The sequence below is a fragment of the Salvia splendens genome, chromosome 17 (genome assembly GCF_004379255.2).
Source record: "Salvia splendens isolate huo1 chromosome 17, SspV2, whole genome shotgun sequence".
Lineage (NCBI taxonomy): Eukaryota > Viridiplantae > Streptophyta > Magnoliopsida > Lamiales > Lamiaceae > Salvia > Salvia splendens.
The window spans coordinates 27,046,233-27,071,405 of NC_056048.1; the positions used below are offsets into that span (position 1 = coordinate 27,046,233).

General features: G+C 38.7%; 6 protein-coding genes across 10 annotated transcripts; 3 read left to right on the top strand and 3 right to left on the bottom strand.

Moving 5' to 3' along the window:
- LOC121773257 (60S acidic ribosomal protein P0-like) lies at positions 1 to 2,166 on the bottom strand. The gene is made up of 4 exons (XM_042170068.1): positions 1,706 to 2,166; positions 1,539 to 1,607; positions 782 to 880; positions 1 to 701 (listed from the first exon to the last, which is right to left on the bottom strand). The coding sequence occupies exons 1-4, from the start codon at positions 1,961 to 1,963 to the stop codon at positions 168 to 170; spliced, it is 960 nt and encodes a 319-aa protein (XP_042026002.1). The 5' UTR covers positions 1,964 to 2,166; the 3' UTR covers positions 1 to 167.
- Positions 2,167 to 6,383: 4,217 nt separating this feature from the next.
- On the top strand, positions 6,384 to 10,235 carry LOC121773897. Its single transcript, XM_042170819.1, has 6 exons — positions 6,384 to 6,529; positions 6,618 to 6,713; positions 7,834 to 7,971; positions 8,717 to 9,004; positions 9,232 to 9,555; positions 9,744 to 10,235. The coding sequence occupies exons 1-6, from the start codon at positions 6,497 to 6,499 to the stop codon at positions 10,101 to 10,103; spliced, it is 1,239 nt and encodes a 412-aa protein (XP_042026753.1). The 5' UTR covers positions 6,384 to 6,496; the 3' UTR covers positions 10,104 to 10,235.
- Positions 10,236 to 10,903: 668 nt separating this feature from the next.
- LOC121774029 (pentatricopeptide repeat-containing protein At2g03880, mitochondrial-like) lies at positions 10,904 to 15,123 on the top strand. Of its 4 annotated transcripts, none has more exons than XM_042170946.1 (3): positions 10,904 to 13,593; positions 14,391 to 14,517; positions 14,709 to 15,123. In XM_042170946.1, the coding sequence occupies exon 1, from the start codon at positions 11,096 to 11,098 to the stop codon at positions 13,475 to 13,477; it is 2,382 nt and encodes a 793-aa protein (XP_042026880.1). In that variant the 5' UTR covers positions 10,904 to 11,095; the 3' UTR covers positions 13,478 to 13,593; positions 14,391 to 14,517; positions 14,709 to 15,123. The 4 variants fall into 4 exon arrangements, with proteins under 4 accessions (XP_042026880.1, XP_042026882.1, XP_042026881.1 ...); XM_042170948.1 differs by having other exon boundaries at positions 14,754 to 15,123; XM_042170947.1 differs by having other exon boundaries at positions 14,391 to 14,494; positions 14,582 to 15,123.
- A 509-nt stretch (positions 15,124 to 15,632) lies between these two features.
- On the top strand, positions 15,633 to 18,881 carry LOC121774927 (probable zinc metalloprotease EGY2, chloroplastic). 2 transcript variants are annotated; one of them, XM_042171837.1, is made up of 13 exons: positions 15,633 to 16,022; positions 16,101 to 16,161; positions 16,244 to 16,318; positions 16,405 to 16,491; positions 16,636 to 16,686; positions 16,776 to 16,886; positions 16,961 to 17,035; positions 17,125 to 17,230; positions 17,338 to 17,431; positions 17,686 to 17,839; positions 17,987 to 18,194; positions 18,282 to 18,442; positions 18,525 to 18,881. In XM_042171837.1, the coding sequence occupies exons 1-13, from the start codon at positions 15,895 to 15,897 to the stop codon at positions 18,771 to 18,773; spliced, it is 1,560 nt and encodes a 519-aa protein (XP_042027771.1). In that variant the 5' UTR covers positions 15,633 to 15,894; the 3' UTR covers positions 18,774 to 18,881. The 2 variants fall into 2 exon arrangements, with proteins under 2 accessions (XP_042027771.1, XP_042027772.1); XM_042171838.1 differs by lacking the exon at positions 15,633 to 16,022 and having other exon boundaries at positions 16,405 to 16,539; positions 16,636 to 16,678.
- Positions 18,882 to 19,252: 371 nt separating this feature from the next.
- On the bottom strand, positions 19,253 to 21,337 carry LOC121774179 (putative FBD-associated F-box protein At5g38570). Its single transcript, XM_042171093.1, has 4 exons — positions 21,301 to 21,337; positions 20,145 to 20,993; positions 19,920 to 20,063; positions 19,253 to 19,564 (listed from the first exon to the last, which is right to left on the bottom strand). Exons 2-4 carry the CDS (start codon positions 20,988 to 20,990, stop codon positions 19,253 to 19,255), a joined length of 1,302 nt encoding a protein of 433 aa, XP_042027027.1. The 5' UTR covers positions 20,991 to 20,993; positions 21,301 to 21,337.
- Positions 21,338 to 21,978: 641 nt separating this feature from the next.
- Positions 21,979 to 24,178, bottom strand: LOC121775028. Its single transcript, XM_042171977.1, has 2 exons — positions 23,429 to 24,178; positions 21,979 to 22,477 (listed from the first exon to the last, which is right to left on the bottom strand). The coding sequence occupies exons 1-2, from the start codon at positions 24,155 to 24,157 to the stop codon at positions 22,169 to 22,171; spliced, it is 1,038 nt and encodes a 345-aa protein (XP_042027911.1). The 5' UTR covers positions 24,158 to 24,178; the 3' UTR covers positions 21,979 to 22,168.
- Positions 24,179 to 25,173: the final 995 nt, after the last annotated feature.

Sequence of the window (25,173 nt, forward strand, 5' to 3'; positions counted from 1 at the left end):
TAGGAGAATGCTAATAAACATAACATTATCACAAAAAACAACATATAAGTTCAACAAAAAACTCCACTCAAGTATCAAAAGAAACTAGTTCCAGTAACAGGGAAAAAACAAAGCATGGAGTTCATAAAACGAGAGATAATATAATTCAAGAGCAGCAGACTAGCAGCTTAATCGAAGAGACCAAGACCCATGTCTTCGTCAGACTCCTCTTCAGGCTCATCCTTCTTCACCTCTTCCTTGGCAGCAACAGCAGGAGCATCACCACCAGCTGCAGCAGGGGCAGCTGCTACAAGGAACTTGCTGGGATCAGCAAGGAATTCCTTAACCTTGTCAGCTTGAGGGAATGAATATTCAGTCTCAACCGCAATGGCCAAGGCATTCTTGTAGGCATTGACGAACATGTGTGGTGCAGCAGCAAGAGTTGGGTAAGAGATGGCCAGGGACAGGGATGTGACCATGGAAACACCAAGGGCAAACTTCTCAATGAGGTCCTCCTCAGTCATGTCGAGCACCTCAGGGCTGAAAACAGTTCCATTGTCGTACACAGAGGTGACTATCAGACCATATGAGAAGGGACGGATGCCAAGCTTGGCAAGCAACGCAGCTTCAGAGGAACCCACTTTGTCACCCTTCTTGATGAGCTCAACAGGAGTGATGATTTCAACAGTACCCTTGTTAATCTTGGTGGGAATGTTAAGAACCTGGAGACATATATCAACACAGATTAGAATCATGAGAAGGAAAGCATTGAATAGAATTGGTAATATTTAATTCCAATTACCTGGAAGAAAGAAGTCTGGGATGGGTCGAGACCCGTGTTGCCTGGTGGGACAACAACATCAATTGGAGCAACCAAACCAACACGAGCAGGGGCTCCAACCTGAAGAAATTATGAAAACTACTAGATTAGAAAAACAAATAGATCAATTGAGCAAATACCCAAATAGTATAAGACATAAAAACAAAATCAGATTTCACCACATTAAACAGAGTACTAAGAGTATGAGAATCTAATTTAAGACTGCAAAACCATTGCAAAAAACTAAATAACACTAATCATATTAAACAGAGTAAAACATATTTAAACTTAACCAATCCAGCCAAGTATGGATAACTATTATCTATTCATCCAATCATAAATATAGATAAGTCAAATTAGTGTAATTGGTATAAAGATAAAAAATATTCAATAATACCAAAGCAATTATAGCAAGCAAATCAAATTGAATCCATAATTAAGTAACAGCAGTGTTATAAATTATTAACATATAACAAAAATGGGCAGACTTTTGAAAACATTCGTTCAAGAACAAACATTACACTACGAAAATATATTTCAAACACAAGCATCACATTATGTTTATTACAGAAGTAGCATGGCACAATTAAATCAAAAACCAACATTGCTGTAAAAGTAAAATTAAGCTTCACAGATACAAATGAATTTGATTAAAATACCAGTAACAGAAACAACGAAAATAAACCATCAAAAGTAATACTCCTACAAAAAGGAAAATAAATAAATCCAATCAGGTCACCTTGTATTTGGCAACCTCCTCACTGACTTCCTTCAAGTCACCCTTGGTGAAGATCAATCCAACGTTACCCTATTCAAATAGAACCACAAATTAATCAAATTCATAAATCCATAAATCTTATGAAAACATAAAACATTAACCTCTACAAAAAAATCAATAAAACTTACAACAAGGAGAGGAATCAAGTTAAGAATCGCCTGGTTCCCGGTCTTCTCAGCGTGGATGCGAACTGATCTCTTCATCATAGTATTCTTTCCCATGAGAACCACAGAGTCGCCCCTCAGACCTTTCCTGATGTTCTGGAGCTGCTTTGAACCGACGTTGTCAGCAAACACCACCAGAATCTGAGTGTACTCATCGATGAACTGGCAGAGTTTCGAATCGTATGCAAGCTTCTTGTCGCTCTTTGACAATTTAGGCGCCATTTCTTCTCAAACTACAACAAACAGTGTAATTTACAAAACCCTAGAATTTGAACGGAGGAGGTACAAAAATGAGGGCCTAGACGGAGCGACGGAGGCTAGGTCAAGGCGGACGGTGGCGCCGTCACTTTAACCTCTTCGATTCAGATTTGGGGATTTTTGAGAGGAGAGGAAGACTAAAACCCTAAAATGCTGGTGAATGATAAAGAAGGAGTGAGATGATTTTATAGAGAGCGAACTGGATGACCTAAAATTAACGGTCGAGATTTGGAGTATAGTTACACAATGATCTAACGGCTGCTGCTATGTTATGGAATTGGGCTTTATATTTGGGTTGAGTTAGTGATACCGCTACCTTTTTACAAAATCTTTGAACTCAGATTTTTTTTGAAGAAAGGAATGTTGTTGGGTTATGACTTATGAATACTCATAATTTAATTCGTGATTTTAAATACTAGATTATTTATTATGTATTTGAAAATATTAAAATAAATTTTTATAATTTGATTTTATATTAATCAATCAAATTAATTAACTAATTGACATGATAACTTAATTAAGTAATTAACATAATATTAGAAGTAACTTTTAATTAAATCTTTAAATAACTTAATTACGAGTACAATATAAAAAGCATTAAGATTTTCTTGATTAATTATTAATCATGAGCATAATAGTAATTATAATAGTAATTGTATTATTATGATTCATAATTTTAATAATTCGATTTTCCTAATAAATTAAAGATACATAATAATAACTAAATAAATAATATTACAATAATATGATTATTATTACTATAATAGTGTATTTGTTATAAATGTTGTTGTTATAATTATTTCTCCGTGATTTATACTCTAATTTTGACTCTACACAGGTTTTAAGAAATTGTTTAACTTTGTTAATAAAAATGAGAAAAGAAGTTAGTGCACTGTGGACTTCACTTTTATATATGTGATTTATAATAGAATGTAAGTGAATGTGTGGTGCACTTACTTAGAACAGGAAATGAAAAAAAAAACAAATGAGACATTTTTTTCGAGGATGAAGGGAGTATTATTACACTTGTCACATGGGTTGTGCGAGCCCATTTTAGATCTACTCTAATGTGAGTTGGGTTGGATTGGACTGAATTGAGCCAATTTTTTTGTACATCTCTAGGCCCAATACCTGCCACTTCATAAGTGGGGTGTATTTGAGTTTAAATTGTGTTTATACAAATTTATAAAAGTGAAATAAATCAAAGTGACTTCTATATCTTAATTAGAAATGGTTTAAGTTGAAATGAACCTAGATGTTAAAGAGATTGACTAGAGCTAATTAATTTGGATATTTATGCTCTTCATATAGCATTAAGACCAAATGGCTTGTAAAATTATGTCTATACTTCCATACATGATGGATAATGTGAGAGACAAGATATTTTCAAAATTTTCTTACATATTTGAAGTCCATAAGGAAGAAGAAAAAAAAGTTGACTAGAAAGAATTACTTTCGATATTTATATTTGTAGCGGAGACCAAATGATTCTATACAATTATGTTAGAAACTTCCACGATGCTCCTAACAATTCTTGGAAATACGCATGGCTATCACAACACCCACGACGTGCTCTTGCACGACCATGCTCTAGGCAAGAGCACGGTGGTGGACTCGGCGCCACTTTTTCTGTCTGCTCTTAGACAAGAGCACAGGTGCTCTTTCGCAAGGACGAGCACAAGGGTCTCACCATTCTATTATTAAATTTAAATAAAAACATTTCCATAATATTAAAATTCATTAAAAACTGAAATAATATTACAAATTACAAATTACAAATTACAAATTACAAATAAAATAAAAAAGCCATAATTAAAATCCTAAAATTAAAAATTACATAATTAAAATACTAAAAATTAAAAATTACATAATTAAAATACTAAAAATATCCCCGTGGAAGACTATTCATCCGGCGGCACTACCCCCAATTGTTTTTGGAGGCCCAATATCATGGCCTCGTGCGATCGAAGCTGCGTGGGGGTCATAGTTGACCTATCGGCCATATTGAGTTGGGCCAAAATCGCCCACAACGAGTTGGTGGGGGGGTGGAGGTGGCGCATAGGGCACGAGAATGGGAGCGGGTTGGGAGCATCGCCAGATGGAGTCGCGGCGCGACGGCGGTTGGCCGCCGCCTTATTCCTTCCTTGCGGTCGGCGTTGGGAACCGCTCGGGCCAGCGTCGGGGCTACCCAAGTTAGCTCCAACGAGTTGGCTAACCACGTCTTCGGAGCCGACGTCGGATAGGGATACCGACGTTGACCGTTTGGAGGAGCCGCTAGAGGAGGATGTTACGCCTCCCCTATACTTCGGATGCGACCGCGTCTCCTGCCAAATGTTGAGGTACTTGAACGCCTTGTAGTTCATGGATTGGTAGGTCGACATGGCGGAACTGATGATGTCGACCTCGCTCCGGCCGCTCCCCGCCGACCGCTCTTCCTGGAGGTAATACCCCTGGGACTTTTGGATTTCTTCGTTGGCTCCGTAGATGGCGTTGCGCACCATACTCTAGTTGCGCTCAATTGTTCCCTCCGGCTGGTTTTCATTGTACCGGCGACAAATGCGCCACCAAAAGTGATCCCCGGATTGGTTCGTGCCAACCTCCGGATCTTCGGAGATTGACAAAAACACCTTGAACAATTGCTCCATCTCCGCCGGAGTGTACGGTGTGCGGACACCGCGAGTAGGAGGAGTCGGAATTTGGGATGGGGCGGTCGACCTCGCTCTAGGTTCGGGTGTTCACCCGTATAGCCCTTCGGGGGCATCTTGGTCGTTGATCGGGTAAGGCCAGTAGCCACCTGGAACGCCTGAACTTTGGGTTTAAGGAGGGGCCGAATATTCTGTTTCCGGACTAGGAAACGGTTGTGAACCGAACCAATCAGGGTTCCAACCGTGGGAGCCCGGAGGGTGATCGCCTTGGCTGGATATTGTTATGTTGTAGGAGTGGAAGAAAGATTGATAATGGAGATGAGAGAATGTAGATGAGAATGGAAATGAGAGAATGTAGATGAGAATTGTGTAGTGTGGTGTGAATTTTTTGGTGTGAAAGTGTTGGTATTTATAGATGAAAATGTGTATTTTTGGGGGAAAAAAAATAAAAAAAATAAAAAATGGGTAGAAAACGGATATATTTTTTTTGGGAAGTGGGAACATATTTTTTTTTTTATTTTTAATCAGTTTTTTAAATTAAAAACCGATTTAAAAAAAATTCAAATGCCCAATCACGTCAGGCCACGTCACCTGCTCGCTGGCACGGAGGTGCTCGATGCATCGAGCAGAGCCGTGCCAGCGGCGGACGACGTCTTCCGTGCCGCTAGCACGGACGGACGAAGATGCTCTTAAATTCCAATTATGATGGGATTGTGCATCTATTGGTAACAGTTCCCACCCAGACAATGAAGCGCAGCTCGGTGGTAAGACGCTTCACCTCCGACCGTTAAGCCGGAGGTCCGAGTCATTTCGGGGGTAGATGGGGAACCATCGTTGATCATCCTAAAAAAAAGGCAAAAAAATCTGATCAAATAGTTTAATTATTGGAAAGCACTGTTAAAATCATATGCTCTCATGAAATGGGACGGTGGCCAGTCACCAGTTCGCCATAATTTTGGTCAGGATTGACTTTAAACTCTTGTTTCCTCACTTTCTCATGACTTAAACAAAATAATCACTCGGATCGAGTGGCATCTAGAAATACCATGCTTAAATGAGTCCAAACGCTCGTAAAATTACTAAGGTTTGAAGGGATAAAAGACGTACATTTTGCTTCGCATCACAAGGAAATTTACCTATCCTGCTTTTTCTTTGATGGATGGAGAAACAGAACCTGAAATTGTAATTGAAAAACTTGAAAACTTTTATCTGTTGTACCAAAATTATTAATGAACTTTGAGTGTAAAATCCTATCAAATGGCATTAATTCATCTAAGGCCAACTTTTGAAAAGTTAATATGCATAAAAACAACTCTATAGAAGAGAGAGATTACTGGAAGGGAAAAGAGGTATGAATAGACTAAAATAACTTCACAGTCTAAAAAGTAAACACAATAATAGCATGGAGGATAAATATGATTATCCTCCATTTTCAAGATCTATCTATACTAATAAAATTTTAATTATATATGGTCATTTTTTTGTAGTTCACTCTATTTATATTAAAAAAAATTGGAGATCTAAATATACCCCTTGTTTCTAAGTATTTTTATTGCACATCAACACAAAATTTGCTTTTAATTTGAATATAAAATGATTTAATAATCATTGATATAAAAGTATACAACAAAACCTGCAAAGCAATGGTTGGTTGAGAGAAATAAGCCATGGTTTAAAAGAATAATTACCCAAAACAGATATGCTTCATGTATGTTCACAGTAAAAGCATGCATGTCTTTTCATAGCAAATAACCTCTGCTTCTTCTTCACATTTGCACTTCAAAAAAAATTCAAAATTTCAGTTTTCCTCTCGATTCGCTGCGTGCTGTGCGTGTAGTCCATCGCAATCAAGATGGGGAGGCCAAGGGGGAGACCGAGGAGCATCGTGCGTACACACATCTTTCTCGATTGTATTTTGCACCGCATTTTTGGTGTTTTCGTGTACTAACAGTTCTAGGGTTTCGATTTTTCAGAAGCGGCTGACGCGGATGGACGCGGCGGTTGACGCGATGCTGCCGCTTGGATTCTCCGAAGCAATGGTGAAGAAACGCGTGAAGAAGCTGCTAAAGGTAGAGTTGGAGCTATATTGGACTGTTGTAGTTGTGATTTCTCCATTTCTCTCTGTTTTTGAGGTGTTAGTTAGTTCTGATTTGGTGTTAGTAGTCGTATTGTTTGAAGCTAGTTTACATATAAGCTGATAATTTGTTGCGATAAGTTGGAAAAATAATCATATATTTGTGCTTTTTTAGGTGTTGCTATTTGAAACCTAGAAATTTGCACTTTATCACTTTTATGCTTTTTTGCCCCTTTTTACCAGCATGAAGGTTTTATGTTCCTCAGCCAGTTCATGCATTTCTTGGATAGAGATAAATGATCTAGCATCACACTTTGATTCAACTAAATTGAGTAGGATGAAGCGAAAATCGCCTCTCTAGGCTGAAGTTGCTAGTGAAAAGGGGGCATGAGTTAGGAGGGATATGTTGATCTAGTAGCCTTTTATTGCAGTGCTAGTGAATGTAAAACCATAGCATAATCTGCTTAGCTTTCTATTGCAAAGCTTCAAACAGTTTTCCTATTTATTGAACACCTTCAAACTATTCCAGCTAGTGAGTAGGCAATGCTTTGAAATCTGGTTTCTAGTAACATTTTATCCTGTTGTCATAAGAAGTTTGCGATGAGTGTAAATGATTTCCTCATTGTTAAGCACTACATTTGTTAATCGAAAGGGGTTGATAGGTCTTTTGCTTGCTGGAGCCTGACTACTGATCTTCTTTTAGTAAATTTCAGAGATGAATTAGGCTTGCTGAGATGTTCATGGCCAAAATCCATGTGTGAGCTTTGTTAGTTGAGGCTGTAAGTTAAAGCAGAGCATTCGGTTTTCAGTGGTCTTGTTTTGTTTTAGGTTAAGTTGAACTGAAGTTTGTATAAGATCTAAGAGACAAATCTTTTCTAAAAACTTTCCATTGTTTATTATTTAAATGTTCTTCCATAATCCATTAGTTCTTTGCATTTATCAACTTACTTCTGTCTTTATGAGTGTAAGACAATCAAACATATATGTGTAGAGTATATGAATAAATTTTCACGGTGTGCGGAATTGAGCAGAACAAGTGCATGCATATAAGCAGAAAGGTGTCACATGTTGAAGAATAACCGTGTATTTGATTGTTCAATATTTTTCTTATATAGGAATATGGTGGAGATGAAGGATGGCCATTCATTGAAGAATCGGCATATTCGGTACTTATTGAGTCCATTCTTGAAAATATGAATGACGACGAGCAAACCCAACTCGAAGAGAAAGATGCGCAGAATGAACTATCAGAGGTATGACCAATATTAGAACTCTTTTTATCATGTTTTTATATAACAGCTTAAGTCATTTATTCTATTCTGGCGTTGGTCTGTTTTCTATTTGATTGTGTCCTGCAATAACTAACAAGCATTTTTTCCAAACCATGCTCACAATTTGTTTATGCAGAAACTGAGTTTGTAGATTAGCATCTACACCATTGAAGGTTTTGTTAGAGATCCATGAAGATTCATTTGTCTTTAAATTTTGCCTCTTATTTCACAATGTACTCTAATGCACTAGGTCCATTTTCACTTGGTTTGAGTTAAACCTGGAATTTTTGGATCTTTTTACTAACATTGAAATATTTGGGAGTTAAGTGAATCGAGTGGTAGTTCATTAGCTTCTCTGGAGATGAGGTTTTGGAGGTGTGGTAGTTCATTAGCTTCTATAGGATTCAATAAATGAGTTGGGTCTTAACAAGTCATGCAATGGCAATATGCTAGTAAAAAGTAGTAGTTAAATTAACTGACTTTTAGTGCCTTTGCTTTTACAATGGGTTCAGAAATCAATTTAATTTATACTCCAAAAGCTCTCAAGAAGATAATTGTGTGCACATGAACAAAACAAATTTTATTTTGATTTTTCATTTCAATAAGTTTGTTCTGTCTTATGCACTATATAGTCACCATATATGCTTGATGGTGTTCGATTTAGCTAGTCTGTTGTTATCACTTAGCATTTCATCTTAATCAATCAAATCCACCACACTATTCTCAGCCTGTTGGAAATCAAGAAGCAAATCAACTGCCAGACAAAACCTGTGGCGATGAGGAACCTGTCTGCAGCCGAGCTTTTGATACTCAAGAAGACGTTCCATCAGATATTGTGGAGCACCCCTCAGAAGCAGTTGCAGAGGTTACACCACTCCCATCATCATCAACACCTCGAGACAGCAATTCTCTGCTGCTGCTAGCCATGAAACGGAAGATTATCCTTGATGATGATGAGTTAATCGTTTTGAAACCAGCTGCATCAACGGCCATGGGAGAGAGAGCCACCCTAAATGTGAGCAAATCAACTTAATTTATACTATATGTATAGAACATTTGATTTTGCATTTCAATATGTTTGTTCTGCTTTATGCAATATATAGTCTTGATGATGTCAGGTTTTGCTAGTCAGTTGTCATCAATTAGCATTTTTCTATGGAACATAAACTTCAGTCTATTTTCTCTAACCAACTCTTCAATTGCTTGTATACTAATCAACCAATTTTACCACACTACTCTCAGCCTGTTATAAATCAAGAAGCAATTCAACTGCCGGACAAACCCCGTGGCAATGAGGAACCTGGCTGCAGCAGAGCTTCTGATACTCCTGAAAACGTTGTTCCATCAGATATTATGGAGCCCCCCACAGAAGCAGTTGCAGAGGCTACACCGCTCCCAGCATTATCACCTCCTCAAGACATCACTCCTCTGCCACAGTCAGCCATTAAACGGAGGCGCTTCCCTTGCTATGGTTGGATTGACAGCGATGGAGATGATGAAGATGATGAGTTCATCATTTTGACACCAGCTGTATCAACAGCCAAGGGGGAGAGAGCCACTCCGAATGTGAGTAAATCAACATAATTTATATTCCAAAAGCTCTTAAGATATTTTCTTTGCACATGTAGAGAACTGATGATATTAGAATTTGTTTGACAGTTGTTATCACTTAGCATTGCATGAACTTGTACACAATTTAGTTCATTTTCATTAGCTTGTATCTTAATCAACCAATCTCACCACACTATTCTCAGCCTGTTGGAAATCAAGAAGCGATTCAACTGTCAGACAAACCCCACGGCGACAAAAAACCTGGCTGCAGTCGAGCGTCTGATACTAAAAAAGACACTGTTCCATCAGATACCTCCACAGAAGCAGTTGCAGAGGTAACACCGCTCTCAGCTCCATCACCACCTGGGGTAACCACTCCTCAGCTGCCACAGCCAGCCATTAGACGGAGGCGCCTCCCTTGCTATGGTTGGATCGGGAGCGATGAGGATGATGATAATGAGTTCATAAATTTAACACCAGCTGCATCAAAGGCCACAGAAGAGAGAGCCACTCTGGATGGGATTGCATGGACGAAGAAACGCAGGTCAAGATGGGATGTCTAGCCCGGTGATCCTTAGCCGGTTAGGCATTCAAAGCTCTCATCTAATCCATAAACTGCATTCATGTAAATGTATAACCTCATTGAATGACAAATTTTAACTGATTATTCAACATGATCTTTACTTTCCTGTTACTTTTTTTCTTTTTTCTTGTTTATGATATCTCGAGGTTTTATAGCTTCTTTGGACCTAAGTAAGATGTTTGAAATATGACATGCTTTTAAATATTTTGTTGGTGCAAGTTTTATTCAAGAATTTTACAAAGGCTGATAATCAGGTTTGTTTTTTAGTTTGAAATTACTACGACGATATTTAGTTTTTGAGACTACATTAATTTATTTTTTAGTTACTTTTGTTGTATTTGGTCAATGTTTATTGCACCACGTTATATAATTAAGATTATTATATAGTTACTTTTGAACTATTATTGTTGTATGCTTTTTTTGTTGTTTTTGATAATCGATTTTGTATTTTATTTGTGGGTTGCTCTTTTGCTCGTCAGCCTATGAATAAGAACATTGACGATAAAGTGCAACTTAGTTTGTAAAATGTTTTTTCTTTATCCAATAAGTGAAAGAATTATTAATTTCTTTTAAAAAATGAAAAAAAAAACTTAGGACTATAAGCATTTTTAACACTAGTCGAAAAAGCAAGCGACGTCAATTTTTTTTATTGCTGTGTTTGATTAAATTGAGTTGTTTGTTTAATCAAGGTTTTATCGGCCCAAATGAAATTGGCCCATCTCAAATTAATAATATTAGCCCAAGTGAGTTATCTGGAGCGAAGCATGCATCTGCGTAAAAATGTGCAGCGATTTATCTGAAGAAGGCAAGGTTAGTACAACTATAAATTCCAAAGCTTGTGAAGATTGGGAGAAAAAGCAGGCTGAAAAAGCCGCAGTAATTATCAAGCCCTGCCATATTTCTATCTTTATAGAAGGTGTTGTACAAATGAGTGAAAGAAAAAGGATTTTGATGTAGAAGCGAGAGTAATCTATGAACAGATTCCTTTCACCGCGTGGATGCAGGAGTTTCTCTAGCGGGAAAGATTTACTCTTTGAATCGAATAAGTATTTAACCGAGCTGCTGAAATCGGGCCGAATTGATGATGCAAGGAAACTGTTCGGTGAAATGCCTCACAGAGATGAGGTCACGTGGAACGCGATGATAGCTGGCTACGGGAATTCAGGGAGGCTCGCTGATGCACGGAAACTGTTTGATGAAGCTCCCAAACGCAGTGCAATCACGTGGTCATCACTTGTTTCGGGTTACTGCAAAATGGGTTGCGAGGTCGAGAGTTTTAAGTTGATATACGAAATGCAGCTCGATGGATTCAAGCCTCGTCATTTCACTCTAGGTGGTGTGCTGAGGATGTGTTCTATAAAGGGTCTCATCTCAAGAGGCAAGCAGATTCATGGTTATGCGGTGAAGACTCGATTGGATATGGATCATTTCGTTGTCACCGGCCTGATTGATGTTTATGCAAAGTGTTTGTGCATTGTGGAGGCCGAGGATCTCTTCGAGAGCATGCCTGGAGATAGAAATCACGTCACTTGGACTGCGATGATCACGGGGTATTCTCAGAACGGTGATGCTGATGGAGCAATGCGGTGTTTTAGGGGAATGCAGGCAGAAGGGGTTGAGGCTAACCAGTACACTTTCCCGGGAGTGTTAGTGGTGTGTGCAGCTGTTTCTGATATTAGATACGGGGTGCAGGTGCATTCTTGCATTGTTCGTGGTGGTTTTGAGGCTAATGTGTTCGTGCAGAGCGCCTTGATTGATATGTACACGAAATGTGGGGATCTGAGTAGCGCTTGGAGGGTGGTGGAGGCGATGGAGGTTGATGATTTGATTTCTTGTAACGCAATGATTGTTGGATGCGTGAGACAGGGTTGTCCCGAGCAAGCTTTGGCTTTGTTTCTGATGATGCATCAAAAAAGCATGAAACTTGATGAGTTTACCTATCCCTCTGTGTTAAACTCTGTTTCCTTGTTGAAGGATGTGAGTACTGGGAAGATTGTGCATTCTTTGGTTGTGAAATCTGGCTTTGAAGCTTATACGCTCGTGAGCAACGCGCTCATTGATATGTATGCTAAACAGAACAACTTCGATCATGCATTAAGACTGTTTGATGAATTGGTGGAGAAGGATGTGATCTCATGGACTTCCCTCATCACTGGCTGTGCTCATAACAGTCTATATGAAGATTCCCTTAAGTTGTTTTGTCGAATGCGTAGAGATGGGATGGCCTCTGATCGCGTTCTTGCTTCTACTGTCATGAGTTCTTGTGCTGAATTGGCTTTGCTAGATTTAGGGCAGCAAGCTCATGCGAATTGTGTGAAATCTGGGCTTGATGATTCGCCTTCAGTTGATAACTCCCTCATCTCATTTTATGCTCACTGTGGGTGTTTGGAAGATGCAAAGAGGGTGTTCGACTTACTGAGAACACGAAATGTGGTTTCTTGGACTGCATTGATTGTTGGTTACGCGCAAAATGGCGAAGGGATCAAGTCCCTCCAGCTCTACGACGAAATGAGGGCTGCTGGCATTGAGCCCGACTACATCACTTTCATAGGATTGCTGTTTGCGTGCAGCCATGCGGGTCTGGCTGAACAGGGCCAACGCTACTTCGAGTCCATGGTTAGGGATCACGGGATAAGGCCTGGCCACGATCACTATGCTTGCATGATCGATCTTCTGGGAAGATCAGGGAGATTCGACAAAGCAGAGAAGCTGCTAAGTGAAATGGAATTCGAGGCCGATTCAACTATGTGGAAATCTCTGCTCTCTGCCTGCAGAAAACATGGAAATCTTGATCTTGCAAAGAGAGCAGCAGCAGCTCTGATTGAACTAGAACCTCATGATCCTGTGGCCTATGTGTTGCTTTCAAACATGTATTCTGCAGCTGGGGAGTGGGAAGAAGCTGCTTCGACCCGAAGCTCGATGAAAGTGAAGGGCGTGGTGAAAGAACCTGGCCGGAGCTGGGTGGAGATGAATGGCAGGGTGCACACCTTCACCTCCGATGACCGGAACCATCTAGAAGCAGGTGCGATCTACTCGAAGGTCGATGAGGTGTTGATGTTGATCAAGGCAGCGGGCTATGTTCCCGATATGAGCTTTGCCCTTCACGACATCAATGAGGAGGGAAAAATGCACGGCCTCGCCTACCACAGCGAGAAGCTGGCACTGGCGTTCTGCCTCCTCAAGCTGACCGAGGGTGTGCCTGTTCGGATTTACAAGAATGTCCGGGTCTGCGGTGACTGCCATTCTGCAATGAGGTTCGCGTCTCTGGTTTATCGACGGCATATTGTTCTTAGAGATTCGAATCGGTTTCATCATTTTAAAGGAGGGGTGTGTTCTTGCAATGACTACTGGTAGAGTTTTTTCCCTCTTCTTCTAAGTATTTGACGCTGATGGACGTTGTGGTTGACGTGATGCTGCCGTTTGGATTTGCGGAAGCAATGGTAACGGAACGTGTGAAGAAGCTGCTCAAGGTAAAGTTGGAACTACGTTTCACAATTTTACTTTTATGTCTTTTATGCCCCTTTTTCTTTGCATTTTGTTACTTTTATGTTTTTGTTTTTTGCCCCTTTTTTCCCAGCATGAATGTTTTATGTTCCTTAACCACCTCTTGGATAGTGATAAATGATCAAATGATCTAGTATGATAGCATCGCACTTTGAGTCAGCTACATTGAGTTGGATGAAGAGAAGATCGTTTTTCTAAGCTCAAGTTGCTAGTGAAATGAGGACATGAGTTAGGAGGGATATGTTGATTACTTGATTTAATAACCATTTATACTGTGTAGCATACTAGCATAGTGATATACTTAGCCATCAAATTTGCCAAGTTTCAAACCGTTTTCCTATTTATAAAGCAACCTCAAACTATTCCACATTTGCCAGAAAGTAAGCAATGCATCAAAATCTGGTTCATGGTAACATGTATTCCCATTATCATAACAAGTTTGATGAGCGTAACTGATTTCCTTATTGTTGAGCACTACATTCGTAAATTAACAGCGGTCTTTTGCTAGCTGGAGCTTGACTACATTTGTGTGAGCTTTGTTAGTTGAGCTTTAGGTTAAGTTGAAATCTTGTCTAGTAAACTTGACTTATGTCTGCCTTTTATGCGGATAAGACAATCAAACATACACATGTAGAATATACGAATAAATTTTCATGGTGTGCAAAGTTGAGCAGAACCGGTGTATGCACGTAAGCAGAAAGAAGGTCTGACATGTTGAAGAATAACCGTGTATATTTGATTGTTCAATATTTTTCTTATACAGGAATATGGTGGAGTTGAAGGATGGCCATTCACTGAGGATCGTCATATTTGGTTGAGTCCCTTCTTGAAAATATGATGGCGAGCAACTCAAACTCGAAGACGAAGGTGCGCAGAATGGACTATTGGAGGTATAACCAATATTACAAGCATTTCTTTTCCTAACCATGATCTGCTCAAAATTTGTTTATGCAGTAACTGAGTTTGTAGAGTAGCATTTACACAGTTGAAGGTTTTACCAGTTTGTGCTCTTTGGAGTCCCATGAAGATTCACCTGTTTTCTACTTTTGCCTCTACTTTATAATGTACCCTAATGAATTAGGTCCATTTTCACTTGGTATGAGTGTTCACTCGAACCTGGCTGCAGCCGAGCGTTTGATGCTCAAGAAGACGTGGTTCCATCAGATATCGTGGAGCCCCTCACAGAAGCAGTTGCAGAGGTTACACCACTCCCATCTTCATCACCATTCACCACCTCGAGCCACTCTGCATCAAAGGCCACGGGGGGAGAGAGCCACTCTGAATGTGAGCACATGGACGGAGAAACGCAGGTCAAGATGAGATGTCAAGTCCCGCGGGCAACCTTGGAAATCGACAATAACATCAAATTTTTATTTTTGGATAATCTTTTAATTTCCTGATTTTAGTATAATTCTTTTTGTCCGCTATTAAACATCCTATTTTGTTTGGCACAAATTTTAATTTTATAAAATATCAAAGCAAATGAAAAGAAAATAGTGGAATATGTTCATGTTTTTATATTACTAATTTTATAATATACTCCCCCAGTCCCAATAAATATGCAACATTTGGTTTCTGATATGGGATTTTAGGGAGTGTTGTTTTGTGAGTTAATGGAAAGATAAGAAAAAGTAGAGATGGTGGTATTTCCATTTTAGGAAACATTTCATTTTAATTGTGACAATCCAAAAAAGAAAAACGTTTCATTTTTAATGGGACCCAGTGAGTATATAATCAAATACGTTTGTAAAATATGAGGTACACTTAAAAATAACAAAAATAAAATTTGACAATCAGAATGAAAAGTAAATAGGAGATATTAATGAGATGAAACTTGAAAAAAAGTGATAATATCTGTTCTCAAACTAGAGAAAGAGTGATAAGGTTACCAGCCAGGACACGTGGCTGAATCCCATTCGTTGGTTGTCAGCGAATTAGATTTTATGTGCTAACCGAAATAACGAACCCATAATCAAGAATAAAATCAAATATTATTATAAAATTTCATTTGTCGGTTCTGATTCATTTGTGTAGATAAGATATTTCCAGCTCAAGCGTAGAAACTCCCTTTCCCAGCTGAAAGCTTCAATTTTGTTTCGATTTCCACATAATCAGACCCTAATCAAGCGTAGAAACTCCCTTTCCCAGCTGAAAGCTTCAATTTTGTTTCGATTTCCACATAATCAGACCCTAATTGCTCGATTCCGATGGCTGCGTTGTTCAATTGATTGCTAAATTCCTTCGATTTTTATTTAAATTCTGCAGCAATGAACTTATCGGCGAGTTTTGGCGGGAGTCTCATCCTTCCCGTTTCTCGCTGCGATTCTTGCAGTCGGGTTTGCTTTTCGCCTCCGGGAACTGTGGGATGGAAATTGAGCTCTCGGTGCTTGTTGAGGTTTTTTTGAATTAGTGTTTACTGGCTTTGATTTGATTTTCTGAAGTTTAGGTTATAATTTGGGGATTTTTGGTATAGGAAGAAGGTAATTGGGAGAAGTAGCGAGGCAAAGACGGACCCTGAGAGTAATAACGATGAGGTAATTGTTGGTGGTTTTCGGTCTGTATATGTACATGTTATGGTTGGTCAGATTTGGTTGAAATGAGAAGTGATTTTTGAAGGGAAGTAACTCTCATGGTGAAGATGGATTTTTGTCGAGTGATTCGTCTCTCACGAATGAGGATTTTCAGAATGTGGTTAGTGATCAGTTTAATTTCTGAAAAAAATTCGATGTTTAGTTTACTGTTATAGGGTGTGTTGATGTGCTAGTTGCTTTTTCTAGGATAACAATCCATCGGTTGAGTCGGGCGCATTTGAGTCGAAAGACCCGGTAAACGATGGAACCAGTGAGGCCCAAGTCAAGAGCGAGGTGCTCTTCGAATTATCTAGTTGATCCATTACAGCATTTTATTGATGGGTTGTCCAATTTTGTTGCTCTTCCTTTTGCCCTTTTGATGTAGGTGTTTTTTCCGCATAATTTCACATTTGTTATGCTGATTTGATAATTTTATAGGATGATAAAGATGTTCAAATTACGAGTGGTTCGCCTCTTCCAGGTCTGAAGGTGATTACAATGTAGTAGTTATCTGTTATGTTGGTGGCTTTCTCCTCTCTCTCTGATGGCATTCTACTTCCCTTTTTCTATACGAGCAGCAGCAAGAGTTCGATGAGTCAATAAGAATTTCGAAGGAAACAATTGACATTCTGAAGGATCAGGTTTTTGGTTTCGACACCTTCTTCATAACCAGCCAGGAACCCTATGAAGTAAGTTCTTTTGATTATCTGGCTATAAAAACGATGCAATCGAAAACCCCTGATTTGTGATCTCTTTGCTATAGGGTGGTGTGTTATTCAAGGGAAACCTACGAGGACAAGCTGCCAAAAGTTATGAAAAAATAGCAACGAGAATGGAAGTTGGTGAATCAGCATCCACCATGTGTGTTTAAGTACATTCTTGAACACGGTATATTATTTCTTACGTGACTTCGCATATCATGTACAGGACAAATTTGGAGATCTATATAAACTGTTCCTTCTAATTAATCCCGAGGATGATAAGCCTGTTGCAGTTGTGGTACCTAGGAAGACATTGCAACCAGATACCACCGGTGAATTGTTAGCTCTACTTGTGTTGTATAATTGTTTGCAATCTTCTCTTTTGAAATGGTAAAAGATAATCTCAAGATTGCTTCTGCAACATGGTTTTAATATGCAGCTGTTCCTGAGTGGTTTGCTGCCGGGGCTTTTGGATTGGTCACGTTGTTCACCTTACTTCTGAGAAATGTTCCTGCATTACAGACGAATGTATTGTGAGTTTTCTGTTTTACCGCGTATATCAACTATTCATAGAGCGGATGTTCTTTGTTATATCACTAGTTCTTGTAAATCTTTTTTAATTACCATGAAATTTCCCAGATTTCAATATGAAAATAGCTGTGCAACAATATTCTTGATTGTCGTCACCTCGGTTTAGCTTGCCAGTTTCCTTTTTCATGGATGAATCTCTAGTTCGATATATCAGTTTTCATCTGGCCATTGAAGTAAGTATATCTTTCTTCTCCAGATCAGTACTTGAAAATGGTGAGTTGTTGAAGGATGGCCTTCCGGGAGCCCTTGTTACAGCACTTATTCTAGGCACACATGAAATCGGTCATATTATAGTTGCAAAAGAAGCAGGGATCAAAATGGGTGTGCCATATTTTGTCCCTAGTTGGCAGGTTAGAGATTATGATTTTCATCTTTATTTTATCGAAAAGACTGCTTTATTTACAAAGAATAAACTGTACAAAATGAATAATTACAACTAGAGACTTCATCAGAAAAACATTTCATGCTTTAAATAACTAACGAGCTTCAAATGGCAGATAGGCTCCTATGGAGCTATAACGAGGATACTGAATATCGTACGCAAGCGTGAAGATCTCTTGAAAGTTGCAGCAGCTGGTCCTTTAGCTGGCTTTGCTTTAGGCTTTGTTCTTCTGCTTTTAGGATTCATTTTGCCTCCCACTGATCAGCTAGGTATAGTCGTGGATCCATCGGTATTTCATGAATCATTCCTAGTTGGGGGAATAGGTAAACTTGATTTCCCTTGCTTTGTCGAATTAAACACCACTTCCATACACCAATCATTTTGATACTATCTTGATTGAAATGTCGTAGCTAAGCTTCTCCTCGGAGGAGTTCTCAAAGAAGGCACCCCTCTTTCAGTCAATCCAGTTGTGCTATGGGCATGGGCCGGACTTTTGATTAACGCCATTAACAGCATTCCTGCCGGAGAGCTTGATGGAGGACGGATTGCATTTTCTCTCTGGGGAAGAAAGGTATGTAACGTACACATACGAATCTAGCAGTTGACGAGCCAATAACTGATCTTAGCTGAACAATGTTGGATTTTTTTGGCAGGCTTCATCGCGCTTAACTGCAGCGTCCATTGTGCTTCTTGGACTGTCGTCATTGTTCAGCGACGTGGCATTCTACTGGGTGGTGCTGATATTCTTCTTACAACGAGGGCCGATTGCTCCGCTTTCAGAGGAGATTACGGATCCCGAGGACAAGTACAAAGCCCTGGGAGTTGTGGTTTTGGTGTTGGGACTGCTTGTTTGCTTGCCATATCCATTCCCTTTTACTAGTGACGATTTACTTAATTTTTAGCTTTATTTTTCCCTTTTATTTAGCTTCTGCATAGGTTATCTAATGTGTTGTTTGTAAATGAATAATGAGATGCATCACAATTTTGCCTATACTTTTTCGATTTCATTATATTATGTGACTCGAATCTCAACCTAATGATCGGAGAAGAAGTGTCTTATTAACACTTTGTAAGCTTCCCTATTTATGAATTATGAGGAAATACCATAGTGGAAAGGCTTATAGTGGGTCCCGCCTGCTCTCGTCCGATGTCCAGTTGTCTAGCAATCACGCCTAGCGTGCACCGTTGTGAGACTAGCGGATCTAGAATTTTTTATTTGACGAGCGATAAATAATTACATAACACGTTGCTGTCACATTCAGTGGCGAACCTAATACGACTTATAGTATCCATATTAACGATAGTGCTAAATTATACGTATCATGTAATAATTAATGTGCACAAAAATGGGTTTCGCGCTTCACCGAGGCCAAGGCCGAGATCAAAGGATTACTAATTCGAGTTGTGGAGATATTTTCGATTTGAGATGCTCCATGGCATGTTTTCGGGCAGTTTCGTGGCGCTTGATCTGAACATCCCCCAGAGGCAATCTATTTTGAACTTGGTTGCGAGGATCGATCACGATCTTCTGCAGAGCAACCGCGTTTTCAACGAAGAAGATGGCGAGTTCAGCATCACTTGTACGGCCATAGTACCCACCAATCTCCACCAGTTTTAGGTGCTCGTGGGCGCATTTGGGTGCTCGCCTCATTTCTGTTCGTTTCAGGGTTGACACGATTGACATCCATCTTAACTGCAACATGGTTACACATGTGTTGAGACATGGAAAATACATGAATTATGAGTTAGCAAGAAAAATGGTTCCATTTTCCAAATGGTAAACATACATGATTGTAAAAAGACAAAGCCAAAACATGTAATGTAAGCTAACTAAGAATTTGCAACAAGAAAGCTTATTATGCATCAATCTCAATAGACAATGAGAATCTATGCATCCTATAAATAGGCTTTAGGCCTTTCCCCTAAACCCTAAATCATGTGAAAGCAATCAACTTATAAGTTCATAACAAACTACTTTTCTTGTATACACAAATACATAACACCAATATCATAAGTTAACATGTCCAATACCAAGTTCAAACACATACCTTCATTGCAAAGCTCTTCAAATTAGGGCATGACTGTATAAAGTACGCGAACTCGAGAAGACTATCGTCATCCCATGCTCCGACGTTTAGAATTAGCTCCTTGAGGCCAGGCAAAACAGGAAAGGAGAAATTCTCTGTGTCCTTCTGAAAACAAAGAAGCCAATCACAATTCATAATCACACTCATTTTCAGTCCCTAAAGAGATAAATTATTTCATGTACTCACTTTAGTATGATGTATACCCAATGTAAGAATCTCAATCTGATAAAGACAGCAAGAAAGTTGTCCAAACACATTAGTCTGAAGCGCAGAATGTCCTTCCATAACCGAGACATCAACGAGCATGGGAACGTTGCTGAGAACTAAATCAATGACATGGCCCACATAACTAAACGACACAATGTTCGAGTTTGAGATCTCTATCGTCTCTATCCCCTGACAACAGTTTATCTCTAGGCACTTAAGCCGCGGAAGCTTGAAGCCATCAACCTTCACACTCTTCAAACCCTCGGCCGAATGTAAGGAAAAACTCTGCAGCTCTGGACACCTCAACAAGAAACAATCCAGAGTTTCTTTGCTCACATTCACACATTTAAGTGAGAGAGCTTTAAGGCCTTTCAACCAATTCAACATGCTAGGCTTGTAAGGGAAAGTATAGTTGTACGTGAGCCAACGACGAGTCTCCTCGTTTCCCAACAAGTCCAACTCAAGCCTTTGAACTCTCTTTGCAATAGCAAATTTAACCCAATTGTCAATAGCACCACTCGAACTCTTATCCAGAATGAAACAAATCCTAACGAGATCTAATACCGGCCCTCTGTGTTGCCTCATCACGCGGTTCACCCAATTAACGTACTTTTTCCTCTCGGGGATCCTCAGTTTGAGATCAGCAGCAATGCTGACCAGTTTGTCATCAACATCAAAGTCTAATCTAGCTACATTAGTCCATAAATAGCACCATCGTCTCGACAAAACGCTAGTAACACCGGCTTCCTTGAGCGTTAAACGCGATAAGATCTTAATAAGAAGATCATCTGGTAGTCTACTGATGCAATCATCCTTATAAAACATCTCCTTTTTATCATATTCAATCACAAAATTAGACTACTTTTTTTTCACTCATAGAAAAATGCCATTAGCTTTAACAACACTACACATTAGTAAATGATACTAGTAATCAAATTACATTAAAACTTTATTGTAATATGTGATTCTCAAAGTTCAATTTCTCTTCAGAAAATAAACCACATAATAATCAACAACACAGGCGTTTATTTGTTACTTACACACCATAAACATGTAATTATATGAATGCATAAGAAATTAATTACATAGAAATATCAATGCTATTTTAGTGTGTGTTGTGCGTGTAAAATCAAACCTGAGACGGAAGTAAAACGCCAAGAGGGAAATTGGAAGAAAACTTGGAGATAAAAACGCAATCCAAAGAACAATTAATGATTAAATAGTGAAATTTACAATAGATTATTTTCAGCCGAATATTTTAATTTATTACAATTGTATTAAATCTTAATATCTGAAAATTGTTTATTTTCGATACTAAAATCTATTCTCACCAAAATATAAATGACATCCTCTAATTTGATGAGATTACGGCTATTAGTTATCAATTGTTCACTTATTTATTAATCCAATTTTCTTAATTAGATTAGTTGTATTAGTAATCAGTCCGTTTATTATTGATCGAATATACTTGATCAAGGATTTTGGTTGATATTGCTTGTGCATTTCTTCACTTCATTTACATAATATTAGGGGTCAAAAATCACGTGGACTAGGTCGTTATTGAATTAACTTGATAACGACTCAATCAAATAAGGCATAATTCGAACTCGATCTGTTATGCATGGAGAATTTATCACCAACCATCTCCTATTCAAACCAAATATGAACTCGGCCTGCAACCTTCAACCCAAACACTTCTTGCACACGACACGAACCCGTTAACGATAGTACGATACGATATAATGTGGATTGACACGACAAGATAACAATACGATAACAACTCGAGCCTAATAATATACTATTAAACTTGTTATAAGTACATGATTAAACTTGATTTCCATAATAAAAACCTTATTTACACAATTAAACCCAATTTACACAATTTGAACATGTATAGAGTAAATAACCCACCAAATTCAAAATTGAGAAAAATAACCCACAAGAATAAAGTATCATTTTACAATCGAACTCGAGTCAAGCTCAAAAGACACTTGATGATGAGATCAAGCGCGATATCTAAGAAGGGGATCTTTGAATAGGAGAGGTTGGTGATAAATTCTCCATGCATAATCTTCCAAACTAAACGAGTTGAACAATCTTTTCTCTCCTTCCTTCTTGTTTGTGGCATCACCTTCACCGTTGTCATCATCGTCATCGCTGATCAAGTTGGGAAGGAGGGGGCGAACGATGCTCTCCGCGGGAAGGGTGATAAGCAAAGACATGTTTATGCCCGGATCATTATTAGGATTCTCATCAAGTGAACAAGGGAAAGGCCTTCCTCTCACTTTCTTTAGCTTACCATTGCTCCAAACCTATTCCAATATTCAATTCTCATAAAACATTATGCAGGAATATTGTGAAATTAATATTACATTCACTTCATTGCGAATCCAAAACTATAACACATAGGATAGGCATATGTTTTATGAAAATAGTTAGTCGATATATATGCAAGTATAAATTAAGAGCAACTACTTTTGTCTACAAAAATATACAAAATCAGTACTTTAATTTCAACTGAATTTAAATAAATCCCATTCATAGAAAACAAGCTAACATTTAATCAAGTTAGGTGTTCAAATACATAGCCGGCCAATTGATGAATTTCTTTAAAAATCAACTAGCCTTATTAGTCAAGAAATCCAGCAAATTATAGTATTATGTAGCCTAACTTTGACGTTTCCTACTAGATACATATAAATAATTTACACGTGCACATATCTTAATTAAAGAATCATGTATGATCCTAGCAAATCTTTTTGGATAAACATGGAAACCGTACGTAGCATATTTTTGAAAAATAAATGATATCAATCTAAACGTGTAATGTGTATAGCTATCTTTATTATTCCATTTATCTTCGAATATAATATTTGCTATGTTTGGTCATTAATTTTTTTAACAAATAAGACAATGCATTGAACTAAGTGATTTTATTTGATTTTACTTTATTTTAAAACAACGTATTGGAATTAAACTCTTTTCGGTAACTAGCATTAGTTAACACAGTATTAATGTCTTAACTTATGTCTGATCACATTATATAATTAAGTGATTCACAGCTAACAATTTAAAGATTTTTCAGAAAAGACAATCAATTCAATTATATAAACAGTGACAGCACACCTACTAGAATTGGAAACATATTATTTTCCATAATAATGTGTACTACGATCAAAACTACTACACTACTATTTTCGTTTCATTCTATTATTCAATTAATTATTAATCAAAGTGCTAACAAATGTAAATTAAATAATGACCTGAGCAATGTCACCAAGAGTGACTAAAACAGAACCCGCCAGCCAGGAAACCGTGACCCGACCCGAATCCGTCAGCAGAGTCTGTTTTCGGGTCCTAATCTGGTAATGCAACCCGACCGCATACGGGTAAACCCGACCCGGTTTCCTCGCTCCATCGGATATCCAGAGGAGCGAGGAGAGCGGATCCCGGGTCGGGCTATCAAACCCGACCGCGGAAGCCAGCTCTTCTAGAACCTTCAGTCCCAGCCTCTCCAATTCCGCGGCGAAGTCGCGGAACTCGGAGAGGGAGGGGTCGAGGCAGAGCGATTCGTCGCCGTCGTCGTCAATTTCGTGGCCGAGCGGCCAATTAGAGGGGAAGAGGAGCTGCTTTTGGTGGCGGGGGAGGGCGATGAGGGAGAGGGCGGTTGATTCGGCGGAGAGGGGGAGATTGGAGGGGATTGGGTGATCGGTGAGGTGGAAGAAGCCGAATTCGGTGGAGGCGGGGAGGAGATTGGAGGGGGTGAGATCGGAGAGGGGGATGGAGGGAGGGGGGAGTGGGGAGGGGCGGCGGGTGGTGGGGAGGGAGAGGGAGGGGGGGAGGCGGTGGAGGAGATTGGAGAGGAGGTCGGAGGAGGTGGAGGAGGGGAGGTCGGAGGAGAAGGAGGGGGTGGGAGGGGGAGCGGCGGTGGCGGTGAAGGAAGGCGGGAGAGGGTGGTGGTGGGATGATGATGATGATGATGATGATGCCATTTTGAGGTGTGAATGATTGAAGTAATCGTTTGTTTTTTTTATAAAGGATTTCTCCCGCCTGCGTAATAAGAAGAAAGAAGAAAAAAGAAAAAAGAAAAAAAAGATAAAAGAAAAAGTACTACCAATAATCCTAAGGCTACGTTTAGTACACGTTTAGTACACGGAATTGAAATGAATTGGAATTCAAATTTTATGGAATTGAATTTCAAATCATATATTTGGTAAAATTAAGTAATTGATATTGAGTTGAATTTGAAAAATTTGTGCACAAACAATATACACAAAATACACTTACTATACACACAAAATATGCACTGCACACGCTATACACAAAATACGCACACTACACACATTACAAATACACTATTCACAAAATACATACACTGCACACACACCATACACAAAATACACACAATCCACACACTACACAAAAAACAAACACTGTACACAATATACACGCACTAAAACACTGTAGCGTGTAGTGTGTGTAATATATGTGCAGTGTGCGTAGTATATGAAATGTGTGTAGTATGTGAAATTTGTGTAATGTGTGTGAAATGAGTGTAGTGTGTGAAATGTGTGAAAAATGTGTGTAGTGTGTGAAATGTAAGTAGTGTGTGTGAAATGTGTGTAGCATGTGTAGTGTGTGAAGTATGTGTTGTGGATATATAGTGAAAATATTTAATTTTATCTGGAATTCCAATATTCTACTTTTGATATGAAATTCAAATTGTGGAACGGAAAGATTTGGAATTGCAATTCAATTCCAAATCTAAATATTTTTGTAAAACCAAACACTGGATTTGGAATTGGAGGCTCCAATTCCAATTTCACACCTTTAATTCCATGTTATGGATTTAATACTCCATACGTTCCGCCATAAACGATGCATGTTTTCTAGGCACGAGATATAAGAAAATAATGTTGAAGGGTTAAAATAGAGAATAAAGTAAATGATAATAATTGTGTTATATTTTGTAAAAAAAAGGGAAGTAATTTACTTTATATGGAGTGAA